This window comes from Otolemur garnettii, unplaced genomic scaffold (assembly GCF_000181295.1).
Source record: "Otolemur garnettii isolate 467f Iridium unplaced genomic scaffold, OtoGar3 scaffold00235, whole genome shotgun sequence".
Lineage (NCBI taxonomy): Eukaryota > Metazoa > Chordata > Mammalia > Primates > Galagidae > Otolemur > Otolemur garnettii.
In genome coordinates this window covers 125,494-142,561 of record NW_003852630.1, presented here as the reverse complement: position 1 = coordinate 142,561, position 17,068 = coordinate 125,494, and the positions used below count along the sequence as shown (strand labels likewise).

At 46.5% G+C, this 17,068-nt stretch overlaps 1 protein-coding gene across 1 annotated transcript in view; it reads right to left on the bottom strand.

Annotated features, from left to right (window-relative positions):
• The window catches only part of VIPR2 (vasoactive intestinal peptide receptor 2), a 68,184-nt gene that overhangs the window by 4,413 nt on the left and 46,703 nt on the right, over positions 1 to 17,068 (bottom strand). The window contains exons 5-9 of the mRNA XM_003802173.3: positions 13,490 to 13,587; positions 4,322 to 4,463; positions 2,324 to 2,474; positions 1,704 to 1,764; positions 289 to 358 (exon numbers count right to left, since the gene is read on the bottom strand). Coding sequence (XP_003802221.1) covers positions 289 to 358; positions 1,704 to 1,764; positions 2,324 to 2,474; positions 4,322 to 4,463; positions 13,490 to 13,587 — 522 coding nt within the window. The remainder of the gene's footprint in view (positions 1 to 288; positions 359 to 1,703; positions 1,765 to 2,323; positions 2,475 to 4,321; positions 4,464 to 13,489; positions 13,588 to 17,068) is intronic.

The window sequence follows — 17,068 nt, the reverse complement described above, 5'->3', positions numbered from 1 at the left end:
TGTCGGGGCTCTGGTGTGCTCTCCCATAGGGCCTTGCACTGCCCAACCTTGGGCTTCACAGCTGTAGGGAATTAACTTGGGCAGGTAGAAGGACACCCGGCCGGCCATGCCATGCAGCTGACTTGGACCCCCACTCCTGCCCTCCCTCTGTATGCCTTGCGAGGCCCTTTCTGTAGAAGCTGAATGGAACGAGGCCGTTCATTTATATTTAACAAAGGTAACAACCCTCTGTCTGGCCAAGTGAGCTGCTCGACAGATAGCTTGTGGTTCAATACAGCAGTTACTTACCACAATGGAAATTAAAATTGGCATTCGAATAACCCACCAGGGAACACTGTGGTCGTTTGTATCCCAGCAACTGTGGAAGATAAGAGGAAAGTCACATCAGCACTGAGTCTGCCTACACTGGAGGCACGTGAGGACCAGGGCAGCTGGCCAGGGTGTGTGTGGCTGGCTGGGTCGGCTGTGGATCCCTCCTCACCTGCCCTACTCCCCAGAAGCACAATTACTCTGCACTGAGAGACCATGCAGCATCCTGTCCCCCGAGAGTGATTTTGTTTGGTTTTCTTCTTCTTAACACAACAATCTTCAGTAAAGGGGAGGCATGGTGTTGCCCAGAGTCTGGGAGAAGGTGTGTCACCCCTGGTCCCCCAGAACTCCTGATTCTCCACTTGTGCCACCCTGCCAGGCTCAGGCAGGTATCACTAAAAAATAATTAGTTTCCTCTCCCCAAATGGTTTGCATCTGTCTTGTTAATGAAAGTTTAAAAAACATCTTCAGGCTAGGCATGGTGGCAGACCTCTGTATTCCCAGCACTTTGGGATGCTGAGTTGGGAGGATCACTTGAGGCCAATAGTTTGGAATAAGCCTGGACAATATAGCAAGACCATGTCTCTTGTTACAAAAACAGAAGGAAAAAATAGCCAGGTGTGGTGGGCACCTGCAGTCCCAGCCACTTGGGAGGCTGAGGCAGGAGGGTGCTTAAGCCTAGGAGTCAGAGGCTGCAGTGAGCTACGATGGCACACTGCAATCTAGCCTGGTGACAGATAAGACCCAGTCTCTGAAACAAAAACAAAAACCTTAAAAGAAAGTCTTCAGAATAGCTGTAGTGAAGATGCACTGTAGGGAAAGCTCCCCAGCAGTGTTTTCAGGTGAGAGTATCTCCAGCATACACATGTGATCCCCTCTGGGAGCCACACCCTGCAGTCCTCCCAGAAGGGCACTGTCACCCATGACCAGGCATGGCCCTGGACCCAAGTCAGGGGCGTCTCCACTGCTGTTGTCATAGATTGGCCCAACCCTGTGGGTGAGCCTGGCTGGACCACTGTCTGGCTGCTGTGCCCAAAGGCTGAAGAGTGACTGTCCCCAGTAGGTGCATTCCTGGGGCTGTGGTTTGTCCCAGTCTCAGCCCAATGCCCACCTAGGATGCTGCCCATGTCCCTGTCTGGCCAACCCCAACCTAAGCTGCAGTGAGACCTGGATCCTTTCCCAACTTGGGTGTCTTCCTGCAAATGTTTTGGCCCAGACAGACTCTTCCCTCATCCTACACCTCTCCTTTACAGCAAGTGCTGCCTGGAAACTCCAAACTCAGGGTTGGCTGCAGATGCCTCTTGTCCTTCCAAAAGTAACTCTGTCTTGAGTTTCCAAAGGGTGCCATATGGACTGACTGCACTTCTGGGTTATGGGGTGGGTCCAGCACTCACCCTGTGTCCTCCAGATGGAACCTGGCCACAGCCCATGCTGCTGTGCAGACAGTGGGGATGCCTGCAAAGAGACATTGTGTCACACACGTCCCACCCTGTGCAACCAGGAGAGCCATGCCCAGTGGTGGGTGCCACTGGCCGAGTCACTGAGGACAAGCTCCTGTCAAAGTCGTCACAGACTCCCTAGCAGTTATGGCCACGACTTGCTCAGCAATGAGGTATTTGAGAACATCTGGCAGGGGCTGAACTTGCCACCCCGTGTGAAAGTGCCACTGCAGAGATCCTGGGGCCTTGTATGCAGGAGGGTGTCTAGGTGAGGCTGGCTCCCCTGGTGGGTGTGTCCTCAGCCGCCTCCCCTGACTTGCCATCAGTGCAAGCTGAGCTGGGGCAGACAGTGGAGGAACAAATGGTTTTGCTACTTGATTTTGGGGTAAAGGGGGCTGGGAGGGGCATGTGAAGCATTTTAAACAAAGTTCTGGTTCACCAGAGACACCACAGGGTTGTCTGCAGGAACCTCCGGTTGCCCTGGAGAAGCTTGTCCTAATGGGAGCCTGAAAAGCACCGATGGGCAGCCCCAGGGGCTGCTGGGCTGGACAGGTTGTGTTTGCCGGTCACCTTACCCCATCCGATGAGTAGATAGGCCAGGAAGCGTCTGCCGGGGAAGATGAGAGCCACCAGCAGGGTGTGGAGGTACAGCCCCTCCACCAGCAGCCAAAAGAAGTTGGCCATGGTGCAATACTGGAAGAAGACGAGGCTCAGCTTGCAGCCCACCTGGAACAGACAGAGAGCACTGCCTAGTGAGGGTGGCACGACCATGCAGGCGGAGCTGCTTAGGACATTGGGCAGAACAGGGTGCCCCTCAGGCAGGGGCACTAGCTGGGACCAAGTGTGTGGTTGGGACTGTGGGTCACAGCACTGGGGACCACTGTGGAGCCTCCCCCAGAGCCCAGACTTCAGGCCTCTGTACACCTGCCAGGCTGGCTGTCCCTCCTCTAATGCTTCCTCCCCTCAGTTTTTCCCTCCATGTCCCCTTGAAATCAGAGACCAAGACACCACACAGGTGAATGTGTGAGCACAGCAGGTGTAAGGTAACCCCACACGGCTGCCAGCTATCTCTTTGACTGGCAGTTTGGGGGAAATGCACTTGGGAAGAGAAAACAAGGGTCCAAAACTAGGCTCCAGGACTCTTCTAAATTTTTGATGAAAAGTTCCCCAGTTGTAAAAAAGTGGTTTTTAATTTTAGGAAGCTTAAAAAATGAAAAAATGAAAAGAAAAACATGAGAAATCTGGCAAGTATTTCTATTTTCCCTGGGAGTCTCGGGCGACGTGGCATCTGGCCCCAGGGACTTGGGCGTGTTGTTGGCTGCTCCTCTACCAGGTCTCCTTATTTGTAAAATGGGGTATTCACTTGTATTTGCCAACAGTGTCTCTGGAAATAGCTTGGCACTCGAAAGAGACCCCACAAATGTTGTGGGACTGCATGGCAGGTGATGCCAGGGCCAGCTCAGAGCTGACTCTGCCTCCTGGGTCCCTGAGTGGGGGCGGGTCAGGTCCTTCCAGCCAAAGTGGCCACTGCTCCAGATAGATGCCCGACTCTCATGGGTCTGTTGGGACCCCTGTTTTCTTAACTAAAGAGAGAGCTAAGGGGAGAGGCCTCTCCAGAGTGAGGTGAGAGGGAGCCCGGTGTTCTCCTGCTGGCCTTGTGGCTCCAGCCACATGCACATGGGAGCCCTGTGTCTGAGGACAGCTCCAGGGCCCACCTCTCACGTATAGTGGAACTTTACAGATGAAGGGTCTTGCCTTTGACCTTGTCATCACAACAATCTATAGGTGTCCCAAGCCTGGTTATGCCCTGAGACCTGTGGAGCAGCTGGCCTCTTGGAACTTTACCATCTTTGAACTAAACTAATTCCAGTCAGTCTGACCCAGCAGCTGTGCCTGCAGGTAGATGGACCTGCCTGAAGTATGAGGGAGTGTGCTGAGTCCCTGCCTCCCAGTGAGAGAGGAGCCGCCCTCAGTAATGAGGACCTTGGCTAGAGCCATGTGCTGAGTCCTGAATGCTGCCCAGAGGCTAAGTCTGCAGCAGTAGAGAGATGCCCAGTGGAATGGCCAGGAGGACTCAGTGATCTTTGTGGTACCAAACTGGCTTGATTAGGTGCCACAGTACAATGGCATGGAAGACGTGAACTGACCCTGCAGAAATCAGTCATCAGGATTACTCATCCTTGAAGTCAAACACCTGCAGCCGGGCTATGTGCCCTGTTGCCTGTGCACCCTTTATTCATCAGTCTGGACAGAAGCATTTATTGCTCAGAATATAGGAGATTCATACAGGAGTTCCCATCCCTCAGTCTGTCTACAGGGTCAAAGCTCAGGGCTTTAGCTGCTGCCCGACAGTGGCCTGGACCCCACCCCTTCCCTACCTCTACCAGCCCCAAAGGGTCCTACTCTGGCCAGGCTACTGCCTTTCAGGCCAGGCCTGAGCCCTGACCAGGCTGTACACTAGCATGAGATGCTGTCAGCTTGAGAGGTGGGAACAGAGACAGGGCAGGACGACAAGGAGGCAGGTCAGCAGGGGTGCCCAAGCCCCTGCCATGGGGACGTGGGGATGGCCTTACCCAGGAGGATGCTTGGTCGGGGCAGTGCAGTGTGCCTGAGCTGGAGTAGAGGACGTCATCCTTGACCAGCACTGAGATGGCTCTCAGGATGAAGGACAGGAACAGGTTCAGGTGGATGTAGTTCCTGGTGCAGTGCAGCTTCCTGGGGAGGGGCAGGGGAGAGGAGGGAGAGCCAAACACTGATTTTGTGGGCACCTTAGTAATCACATATGTGGCTTTAATCTTCAGCTCTTCTTTTAAAATAGTCATTTATTTAACCATTTGCTTATCTTTGCATATTTAGGTTGATTTTAGCTTTGTGTTATAATAATTTTTTTTTTTACATAAATCCATCCTCTTATTTTGGAGTATGGTAGAACCTCCATAGCTGGCCACTTCCCTCCACTGACCATCTCCTTGAGTTGACCTAATTTTCTCAGACTGGACGTGCCCCACGTGGCCGTGTCAGTGCAGGAGGCCTAGTTCCTCATGCTGATCATCTCCGTGTAGTGACCAGCTTGTTCCAGTCCTTGGGTGGTCATTCACAGAGGCTCTGCTGTGTTTCCCTAGGTCATATTCCTAGAATAAAATCTTAGGACAAAATCAAGACGCCATGGCAGGAGCATTCCAGACATGGCAGGACGTCTGAATGGCCTCAGGTAACATGGCCAAGTCAGGTGATGACTGAGCCTTCCCTCCTCTCCTGCCGGTCTCTCCTCAGCTAATTATTGTAATTAATAATTACAGTATGCCCATGCACATTCACACCTGGCTCTCAACCCTAACCCTGCCTGGAGTTGCTTCTGCCACTCACCCCTGTGCTCCAGGGAAGGCGTGACCTGCCCTCTGAAGAGCAGTCCCATAGGTCCGACATGCAGGGTGGCGCCTTCCCCCAGCTGCACCTCCTTCTCCTTCTCACACCTGTCCTTTCACCCTTCATGACCCTTGACCTGTGCTGTCTAATCTATAGCATGAGCTACATGGTGCAAATGAGAGTGAACTGGGTCTGGTCCAATAGTGCTGGACACTCCCTGGTACTCTATACCATACATCCTGGTTCTAGTTGATGCGAATAGACTGAATTTAAATGACTTTTTCTATGCATATGTGGAACTTGTGACATAAAATTCCATGGAGACAGCATGAGTTAGATAGTTGTGTAAATTATATATAGTTATTAAATGGAAATACTTTTTTAAAAATTTTTTTGAGACAGAGTCTCACTATGACATCCTTGGTAGACTGCTGTGGTGTCACAGCTCACAACAACCTCAAACTTCTGGGCTTAAGTGATTTTCTTGCTTCAGCCTCCCAAGTAGCTTGGACGACAGGCACCTGCCACAATGCCCGGCTATTAATTTTTTGGTTGCAGCTGTCGTTGTTTAGCAGGCCTGGGCCAGGCTCAAACCTGCCAGCCTCAGTGTATGTGGCTGGCGCCCTACTCACTGAGCTACAGACACCGAACTGGAAATACTTTTAATTACAATTAATTTTTTTTTAGTTTAAAAAATAAGTGTGAGCAAATTTAAAATGAAAGCACATTATTGATACAGAACCAGATCTTCAGAAACTCATTTCATGACCAGAAAATTATAGAAAAAAAGAAACTATAGGAGGATGTGTAGCAAATTTTACAATGAATGGCAACTGTGATCTGCTGTGGCTGAGAAAAATGACAAAGCTCTTGGATGCATTGACAGTTTTTGAGATAACAGTATGGATGAGATGAAGAGATGTTTTAGCAAATACACATTGAATTTGGTAAGAAGTTTCCTATCGATAGTCAAAAACTGCCATAGTCATCTGAAATCAAAATAAAAATTATCACAAAGCAGGCCAGTGAAATGGTGGAGTAGGGACCACCTCTCAAAAAATACTAAAAACCTGGCACAAACTGCCAGTGTAGTCCCACCACTACAGGACTACCCCTCTCAAAAAATACTAAAAACCTGGCACAAACTGCCAGAGTTAGCCACACTGAACCCTCAGGTCAGAGCTCTCCCTGTCTACAATTTGTTCTTGTTCCTTGCCATGCATTACAGCTGTTTATTTTGTGACTTTTCTAAGCTATTTTTGTAAAGACTGTGTTAGTCTTTGGTGGTCTCTGAAGCTTTTATGCCATTAGCTTACTAGTCACTGTTTGACATATTTCCATAAACACCAGAAGCCAAAGGGATAAAAATTGAAAGAAAAGAAAAGCTATCTTAAATACGCTTATAGAGCTAAAAGAGACTACAGACAAATACCTAAGGGAAACTGGAGAAACAGTGTCTCACCAAAAGGAGAACACCAATAAAGAGGCAGAAATCACAAAAAGCAGCCAAGTAGAAATTTTGGAGCAGAAATGTACAATAAGTGAACTGACAAATTCACTGGAGGAGAGGAAAGCAGATTTGAACAGGAAAAAGCATCAGCGACCCCACAGGTGGATCATGAACTTACCCAGTCTGAGGAGCAGGCGAATGATGGGCAGAGACACCTACAGAGCTGCCAATCCTGCCACACCTGCATGGTGGGGCACCAGAAAGACGGCCCAAGTCCCATGCAATTAAAAGGGGTCCTGGATAGCAAAACAATCTTAAAAAAACAAAGCTGAAGAACTCAACTTCTTAATTTCAAAATCCATTACAGATAAAGTGACCAAACAGTGTGGTGTTGCCAATGGAATGCAGAACCCAGAGGTAAACTTAGGAGCCAAGAACACTCATTAGGGAAGGACAGCCTTTCAGCAGCAGTGCTGGGATGACTGGACAGTCACATGCAAAAGGGCAGATCGGAACCCCTCCTCTTGGCAGACACAAAAGTCAGTCACTCAGAACGGAACAGTGATTTGCCCATGAGCTGAGACTGTACAACTCTGCTGGAAAATGCAGAGACAAACCTTCACAACTTTTGGGTCTTAGACAGGAGACCAAAAGAGAGAAAAAAGATACAGTTGACTTCATCAAAATTAAAAGTGAGAGAGAGAGCTCAAAGCACACCTACAGAATGGGAGGAAATGTTTGCAAATTTATATCTTATAAGGGTTAGTATCCAGAATAAATAAAGAACTTTTAACACTCAACAGCAAAAAGCCAAACAACCCAATTAGAAAATGGGCAAAGATTTGACTATAGATTTCTCTAAAGATCTATTGATGGCCAGAAAGCAAAGTAAACCAGGAGACATCACTTCACACCACTGGATGGCAACAACAACAGTATAAAAAAACAACAGGAAGTAAGAAGTACTGGATAGCACCTGAAGAAATTGTTGCCGGAAATGTGAAATGGTGTTGTCACTGTGGAAAACAGTTTGGTGGGTCCTCAATAAATTAAACACAGAATCACCATATGTTGTGGAATTCCACCAGTAGCAGATACCCCATAGAGTTGGAAATAAGTGATTGTGATGGTTAAATAACACGGTGAAAATACTTAATGCCACGGAATTGTACACTTTTAACGTGGTTCAAATGGTAAACTTGGGCGGCGCCTGTGGTCAAAGGAGTAGGGTGCCGACCCCATATACCAGAGGTGGTGGGTTCAAACCCGGCCCGGGCCAAAAACTGCAAAAAACAACCAACCAAACAAACAAATTAAAAAAAATGGTAATCTTTATGTGCACTTTACCACAGTTTAAAAAAAACCCAGGGGTGGTGCCTATGGCTCAAAGGAGTGGGGCACCAGCCCCTTATGCTGGAGGTGGCAGGTTCAAACCCAGCCCCGGCCAAAAACTGCAAAAAAAAAAAAAAAATTCCAATAAAAGTTTTTAATGCTATTATAGTCAGCTGTAAAACAGATTCTTACACATAAAAAAAATAATATTTAGCTGGAGAGATGGTTAAAAACAATTCTTTTTTTTATGAAAGTATTTTTAGAAATATATAAAGAATAGATTAAAAATACAGTTTTATAAAAGTGAAACATTTTCAATTAAGCCAAACTTAGAATATAAGCCCTTTATAACATTATCAAAGGTCAGTTAATTTAAAACAGGAGAAGTTTAGCTGGGCGTTGTGGTGGGCACCTATAGTCCCAGTTACTTGGGAGGTTGAAGCAAGAGGATTGCCTGAGACCAAGAGTTTGAGGTTGTTGTGAGCTGTGATGCCACAGCACTCTACCTAGGGTGACAGAGACTCTGTCTCAGAAGAAAAAAGACCCCCCCCCCCCAAACTTGAGAAGTGGCACATACTCTTGTTTCAGATGAGTGATATGGTTAGAAACTACTGGACAAGTGATACTCTGAATATGTTTAATTTGAAATTCCTTTCAAATTTATAAACAGAGTCCAACTGATGGCCTAAAATTTGAAATTGTAGTGTGGTGTCAAAACCTGAATTTCTGAGAATTCATTCAGAATTTAAAATAAAGCCCTGAGATTCCATTATTGTTCATTTCTCTGCATGATACTACTGAAAATATATGTGCTCTGCTTTCAGAAGCTGACTATAAACACCACCAAGAATGAAGTTGTTGAAATCTTTTTTCAATACACTTGTATATATGCAAATGCTTTGAGTCTCAGTTTATGGAACAGCAGAGACACGGAGAGCAATGACCTTGTGCTCTTTGTTGGTGCCTGTTAGCTGAGTCACAGGAGCATTTCATAAAATTCATTCTATTGTTAACTCTAAGTCAAGATCTTATAGAAAAACAATATTTAACGAGCACAGACTAGATGACAGTATAATTTATGTTTTCTCACCGGTATCTCATGGAATTTGAAACCTCAAGGAAAGGCCTTAAGTGATGTAGCTAGGCATGGACAATTATATCAAATGAAAACATTTCATGTTATAAGTTATACCTAATGATTTAATATATTATTCTAACATGAATAAATATGCAGAATATTTTAATTGCAATAAACAACATCATATAAACTGGCTGAAAAATACCATAAAAATGCAGAGAATGCTTTTTATATAGTAAGTTAGCAGTGTTTGCCAACTTCTGCCTTGCTCCTTTCTCATTAATAATGAGTTGACACAGAGTTAGTTAAGTTTGCCTAACTTGGCAGATATGGTTTGCTAACAAGCTTCTGCTCAAAGTTAAATCAATTTTTCTAAAAACAATGAACTGAATAAAAAGGGAAATGGCACAGTGGGTCATGCCTGGATGCCAAGGCTGGGTGGATTGCCTGTGCTTGGGAGTTTGAGACCAGCCTGAGCAACAGCGAGACCTTGTCTCTAAATAAAAATAAAAAAATACCCAGGTGTTGTGGTGGATACCTATAGTCCCAGCTACTTGGGAGGCTGAGGCAGAAGGATCACTTGAGACCAAGAGTTTGAGGTTGCTGTGAGCTGTGACAGCATGGCACTCTACCCAGGGCAATAAAGGGAAACTCTCAAAAAAAAAAAAATGGGGGGAGATGACTTTTGGTGACTAATTCATTTGCAGGAGAATTTTTAAGTATGTTTGGACAAGTTGATACATTTGAGCACTTTGTCAACTGTAGATTTTATAAGATCTAAATGCAGATCAAATATTTCCAAATCAAATTTTGTGGCCAAATTGACCTACATTGTATGAACTAAAAACTGTGAATGTAACAATGTAAATAAGTCATTAATAGTCTTTTAAATTGATAATATTTTGGATCTAACAATTGCATAAAGTGTATTATGAAAATAAACTTCACTAGTTTCTTTTTATTTTTAAAATGTGGCTCCTAAAACACTTGGAATCATGGGAAGGTTCTGCACCCTGACTCTTTCTGCTGGCCAGTGCTGGTCCAGACAGTTCTCAACCCTGTGGCTGCTGCGGCTTCGGCTCCTTCTCTGGGTGTCCGTCCAGTCTGTCACAGACACCCACTCCTTGCTGGGAACATCTGCCTGCTCCAGCACTTTCAATTCCTTCTAGAAACCTCTTTCCAGAGCATGAGGATCCTTCTCTTCCACTCAAAACCTCTCAAATCAGCCTCTAGTCTAAGATTCTGCAGTCTCAGGCCCCAGTGATTTCTTGAGCCTCATTTTACTATTTTCTCTCCTGCTCACTGTGTGGTGCACACTTGCAGCTGTCGCCTCCCTATCCTGTTGCCTGGCTCTTATTCCCAACACTGCTCCTCCCATAAGACCCTCAGCAAACACCAATGTGAACCTCTCTTTGGGCTTAACTTCAGATGATAAATTGCTTCTCCCCCAAATGCTCAGAATATTTTGTTTGTAACTCTTATAACACTTAAACTCTGCTTTGCAGAACATGTGACTGTGAGGGCATAGCTGCCAGGAATCTGAGTGAGGATGCATTGGGAAGGAGGTCTGGAGCAGGTTCTAGGCTCACTGTCTCCATGGGAGGTGCGCTCACCTTGCCAACCAGTGCCAGGCTGTACATGCGCCTTATTGAACACCTGCTTCATCAATAAGCATCACTGCACGCAGTCCACACCTACAGCACCTTGGCAGGTGAAGAATGTGATTAGAATCTAATGTTTCCTTGGTGTCTGGGCAGTCTTGGATGCTGAGCTCCCAGGGTATAGGGGCCTGGTGGGCTCGGGTGCCTGCACCAGGCACGCCCCCCCATCTCTCCAAATCACTTTTCCTTTCCTCTATGACTTCCTTTTTTCACCTTCCTTCCCTCCCACCCATGACTTTTCATGGTGAGGGGCTGGGGGTCTGTGGCAGTCACCCCAGCCCTAGCACACTTTCGTCTCAGCAGGTAGTCCTAGACTTTGTGAGAGTCCCAGCTTTCTGCTCATTGTAGTGTTTCACTCCAGAAGCTGGATCTGCAGGTGGGTGACTGATATAAACCAAAGCATGGCTTCCAGGTAAGCGAGACTACAGCCCGCTCACTAGTGATGGCTGGGAATGGACTTCGAAGGCTGTGGTGGTGAGAGCCCGTGTGAACCAGTGCCCTGGGGCCTCCTCTCTGCCTGGTGCAATGGGGCAGTGACAGCAATTTTTCAAGGAGGATGTAAGTTCTAAAGCACCTACAAAATGCTTGGTGAAGTATACATTAGCAATTACAGTCTTCCCTTGTTACTCACGGGGGCTCTAGGATCCCATCCAAAAGTCCTAAGGATCCCGGGGAGTCAGATCTCCCTACCTGCTCTGTGTCTAGGACATGGACACCCTGTCCTGCCAGCTGCTGCAGAGAGTTAGGGCCATCTTTTCAGGTCCCAGTCATGGGGTAGCCTTGACCTGCACTTGGGACATGGTCTAAGAATTAAGTAGCTCCATTTCTCCCTGCGTAAAACAAGGATGTGGTAACTTACTGCTTTTAGTTCATGGGGCTATGAAGAATAAATGTTTGAGGACTATGAGGAATGCTGCTTCCTGGGTATAACATGGAGGCAACAGAGCATGTTATTTTTATAATATGAATTTTGGAGTCATCTGGCTCTAAATGCTGGAGGAGTTGGCTGGGCCCCATGGAGGTCCCAGGTGAAGGCAAAGCCCAGAATCCTTCCTGGCTGGGACACTTTTCTGGATGTGTCATGAGTGCAGCCATCAGCAGAACAGCAGTCAAAGCAGACATGTCTGCTTGTTTGAGACAGAGCCTCACTCTGTTGCCCTTGGTAGAGTACCATGGTGTCATCACAGCTCATACAACCTCAAACTCTTAGGTTCAAGTAATCCTCTTGCCTCAGCCTCCCAAGTAGCTGAGACTACAGGCACCTGCTACAATGCTCAGCTTAATTTTCTATTTTTAGTAGAGATGGTCTTGCTCTTACTCAGGCTGGAGACATGTCCTTTCTGCAATTAAACAGTCACAGGCTAACCAAAACAGGAGACTGTGTTTGATGTCCATGAAACGATCTAGACACCTTAAAGGATCAGTGTTCCTATGTGTAATAATTCCAAATGCTCTTGGCTAGTTAAATATATCATGCTGTACAAACTGAAGGATGTTAATGTATGTTGAAAATATGGATTGTTCAGAACAGGAAAATAAAATAAGTTTTAGTTTGATTACTGTGTGTCAGCTTACCTCCCTAAATTTTTCCTTTGTTTCTTCAGCAATTTAAAAATTTAAACAATACGTAGTAGACACACCTCTTGGGGGCAAGACACAATTATAAGAGGGACTTTACCTAACAAAGGCAAACATTGTAACCTAATTCTTTGTACCTCAATTAACGTGAAACAATAAAAAAAAACATAGTAACATATAGAGCAGCGGTTCTCAACCTGTGGGACCCACAGGAATTATATGAAAGGGTCACGGCATCAGGAAGGTTGAGAACTACTGATATAGAGTATAATAGAACATATTAAAATTGTACCAGTTTTTTTTTAAAGTACGAGAATATGATAGATTTTCCCACACTTTCCAAAGTGTAGTTCTGGATTAAAGGCACAGACTTACTCTTTCTGAAATCATAAACCACAGTTAAGATGCCTGGAAAGTGAGCGGTTCAACTCAGTCACGTTTGCTGGGCTTCTCAGCTTATTTGTCATCAGTCCTGTCTCATTTATTTTTCTTCTAAGTCTAATAGGCTATCGCCAGGTTCTAGAAATATCCCATTTGCTATTTCACTGATTTTATCTGACATGCCAGTGAACATTTGCTCTATATTTTAGCAAAGAGAAAATATGTGGTAATAGAAACACTTCAAAAACAAACAAGATATCATTCATTTTATTTAGTGTTAATAATACTTAAGACATGGATTTAATCCTAAAACATGAAATAGCTCTTCCAACAGAGAAACTTCTGTTCTGGGACCAAAGTCTCTATTCTTTAATCCTGACTGACCACCTGTGAAATGTGGGTTGTCACCAAAGAGACCTATGGAAGACTCAGGAGGGAAGGGGTGTCCAGCCTCATCCCCAGGAAGGAGCAGGCAGCCATGTGCTGTGCTGAGCCCTTCCACCACCGACACCTCACATCCACACTTTACAGATGCGCCAAGAGGCTAAGCAATTAGTCCAAGGCCACGCAGCTACCACGAGATTAACCCAGCTTCTGAACCCAGACAGTATTCATGCTTTTAAATCCACTGGAGTGTCTTTCAAGAAAGCAAAAACATAGAACCTGCTGGGACAAAGGTGAGGTCACCTCATTTCTGCCTTTCATAGGCACCTGGATGATGGCCAAGTACTTACTAAGTGACAGCAGGACTGTACTGTCCTCTGAAGTGCTGTCTCACAGCCCCAACCTGCCCCTCGGGTGCTGAGAGGCCTGACCTGCCCCAACCTTGCCCCGAGCTGTCTCCAGCTTTGCTTGTCATGCAGGCTCCACAGGTTGGCTCATTTCTGCTAATTACCTGAAGACGCAAAGAATTATGCTTCCAGTTGCAAGGGACATCAGGGAGACACTGTAGCCCAGAGTATAAATGGCCTTCACCAGAATATAAAATGTGATCTACAAAGAAAGAAGAACAGATCAGTAAACTGCTGGTGACCAGCATCAGACCTGGGAAGGACTGTTCCCTGCCTGGGCCCTGCGGCCACCCACCTCCACCTGAACCAAGAGGTCATTCACTGCTTTCCATCTATCCTACCACCTCTCCTCAGAACTCATCACAAGCAAGCATCCCGGTTTTTGCAAAACAAACCTATGGGGAACACGGTCTGCCCCCACAAAGGAAAGCTCAGGGAGGGAGCAGGGAGCTAAGTCCAGAGGAAAGCATGGTCTGTGCCCAGAGCAGTGCACTGGGGAGGCACCAGCCTTCTGGGTACATGTGTTTGAACAGCTCAAGTAGACACACAGCTGAGGACAGTAAGACACCCACTGACAGAGTCAAGTGGAGGGACCTGCCCAAATAGTAACTCACCCACGAAGAACCATCCCCCACCCTTTTAACAGGTGTCTCACACAGAAAGGGAGATTTGCCAACCCCCACCCTTCTGGTCTTTAAAACTCCCATCCACCATTACCCATGGGCTGATTTCCTTCTCCAACTCAGCTTGCCCTCACTGGGGTGGAAATAAAAAGCTGACGTTGCCCACACAGAACCTGGATTCTGTTTTCCTTTCGTTTTGCATCTTGGAATGACTTTTATTTTGGTCTTTGACCTCTCATTTTGGTGCTGTGACTGGATAGGGAGAAACCCCCTTGGGGGGTGGAAATACACGCTGTTAGACCCAACTAGATGGACTCTTGTTCCGACGAGATGAAGGAAAACAGGGGAACCTCTCCAACCCCTGCCCAAAATTCATCCGTTTAATGGTGAGGTGAGCATTTGTCTAGAATCCCTTTTTGAACTTTTAAAAACTTCTCTGTTTCCCCACTCCAACTCCTCTTCCCTTCTCTCTCCATCTCTGGAGCTCTTAAGAAGTTGTATATAGCCCCTCTCTAAGTTTTTAAAAAAATTCTGGTGCTCTGTGCTTCACTCTGGTGAGCCAGGCTCGCCTGTCCAGTGGCTAGTGTTTGGGGACGCACTGCCATGGGCCTGGGCTACTCTTCTGACTGGTTAACCCCAGCCTCGCTTTTTCTGGCTAGTTTTACACGCAGAGGCCTAGTACCTCTCTGATCTCAACCCTGGACACCTATGGATTCACCCCATGAACCAGGCTTGCCGTCCAGTGTTTCATGTTTGAGGACACTATCCTGTGGGCCTGGGCCACTTTTTCTGGCTGGTTAACCCCAGCCTCCTTTTTTCCAGCTGGTTTCACACATGGAGGCCTAGTACCTCCCTGATCCCAGCCCCAGACACCTACAGGCTCTCTTTACATTCTTGCTTTAAGTTCATTTATTTTTTTACTTCTAGTTTCCAATATGGGGACCACTCAGTCACGAATTCCCCCTTCTTCACCTTTTTTTTTTTTTTTTTTGAGACAGAGCCTCAAGCTGTCCCCCTGGGTAGAGTGCTGTGGCATCACAGCTCACAGCAACCTCCAACTCCTGGGCTCAAGCAAGTCTCCTGCCTCCGCCTCCCAAGTAGCTGGGACCACAGGTGCCCGCCACAACGCCAGGCTATTTTTTGGTTGCAGCCATCATTGTTGTTTGGCGGGTCTGGGCTGGATTCGAACCCGCCACCTTAGGTATATGTGGCTGGCGCCTTAGCCACTTGAGCCACAGGCGCTGAGCTGCCCCTTCTTCACCTTTAAGCTGCCTTTTAACTCACCTCAAGCCTCTAAAGCTCTATCCAGACCTTAAACCTAAACACCTCATTGTTTTCTGTAATAGTGCCTGGCTTATGTACAGACTAGACAATGATTCTCTATGGCCTAGGCCTACCAATTCTCACTGATCTCAATAATTACTGTTAGAAATTAGGCAAATGGTCAGAGATTCCCTACCTCCAGGCTTTTCTCTTCCTTCAAAACATTCCTTGTATTGTCTTGTGAACACAAGTGGTCTGAAATTCCCTACATCTAGGCCTTTCCCCTCCTCCCCCAACCTCATTCCTACCCACTGCAATCCTACCTGCAGAATTCCACCCCATCCCCCCACTCCTCCTGCGGCACATTATAGAGAGAAAAAAGTGGCAGAAACATGAGAGAAAAGAAACTTGACAAAACTCCAAAAATTCCCCCAGGGCCCTCAAATCCCTTCTCCCCCTTAGCAAGATCTCATTGATCTGGCCTTTAAGGTGTGGCAGTGCCTCTCAGAGCTCTAGTTATTGGCTTCCGCCATTGGATGAAACCTACTACTTCTTGAAATTCCTCTGGGCAGTCCAAAAAAAGAAAACTCCCCTGGGACCATGTTTTAAATGCAGTAGGCTGGAACACTGGGCAAAGCAGTGCCCAAATCCAAATCCTCCCCACAAGCCATGTCCAGCCTGCAGAGGTCCTCACTGGAAGTCTGACTGCCCAGGTCTTTCTGGACATCTGGTTTGCAGTCATTCCCAGGACCTAGCAAAATTTCCCCACCTAAGCCTAGCTGCAAAAGATTGATGATCCCCAGAAAATCAAGATGCCCTCTGGATGTCATCCTGGAAAACTAAACTCTGGGTATTTTTACTAGTGGAAGTTTTGGACCAGTAATCCTCTGTCTCATCTCTCGATTTACTGACCAGGCAGTCTCCTGAAAAACGACTGTTCATATCCTTGCCCTATGTGGATGTCAACCAGTTCAAACTGAAGACCCAAAATGTTCCTGGAAAACATCCCTCCCTTCCCCTTCCCCATTTTCCTTTTCCTTACAGAGAGCTCATACCACCCCTCATCCTGCTTCCTTATAGTAGGCTAAAAAGACAGGGAAGATAGAGTCAAATGGAGGGTTCTGCCCAAACAGAACCAACCCCCACCCTCCCGACAGATGTCCCACTCTGGAAAGGGGATGTGCCAACCCTCACCCTTCTGACCTTTAGAATCCCCATCCACCATTACCCCACAGGCTGATTTCCTTCTACAACTCAGCTTGCCCTCACTAGGGTGTAAATAAAAAGCCAATGTTACCCACACAGAACCTGGATTCTGTATTCTGATGTCACAGGCACAGGGACAAGGCTCCCAGGGCATCCCTGAGCTAAGCCAGTGGCTGAGCTGCAGCACCTGCTAATTTTTATTTCTTAATGTTTCCTGCCATAGTGGGTTCATGATTTGATAGTTTTAATCTTTGTGAAAGCACTAGGTCCAGGAGGGATTAGTGATAATTGTGGTCCAGAACTGCTAGGATCCCTGTCCTGGTGGGGTTGGTCCTTGAGAAGAACTCACAGTGCTGGCCCTATGCACAGAGTCACCTGGTCTGCAGTTGCTGCAAGACTAATTACTGCATATAATATAAAGAGGAAATAATCCAGGATGAAGTTTATTTTTGCCAAGAAGTTTTATAATCTATACAAGTACTATGAAACCTCATTGCTATTTTACAATAAAATTTTTTTTTTTTTTTTATTGAATGGTAACTGTGTACATTGATGCACTTTGGGGGTACAGTGTGGTGTTTTCATACACAA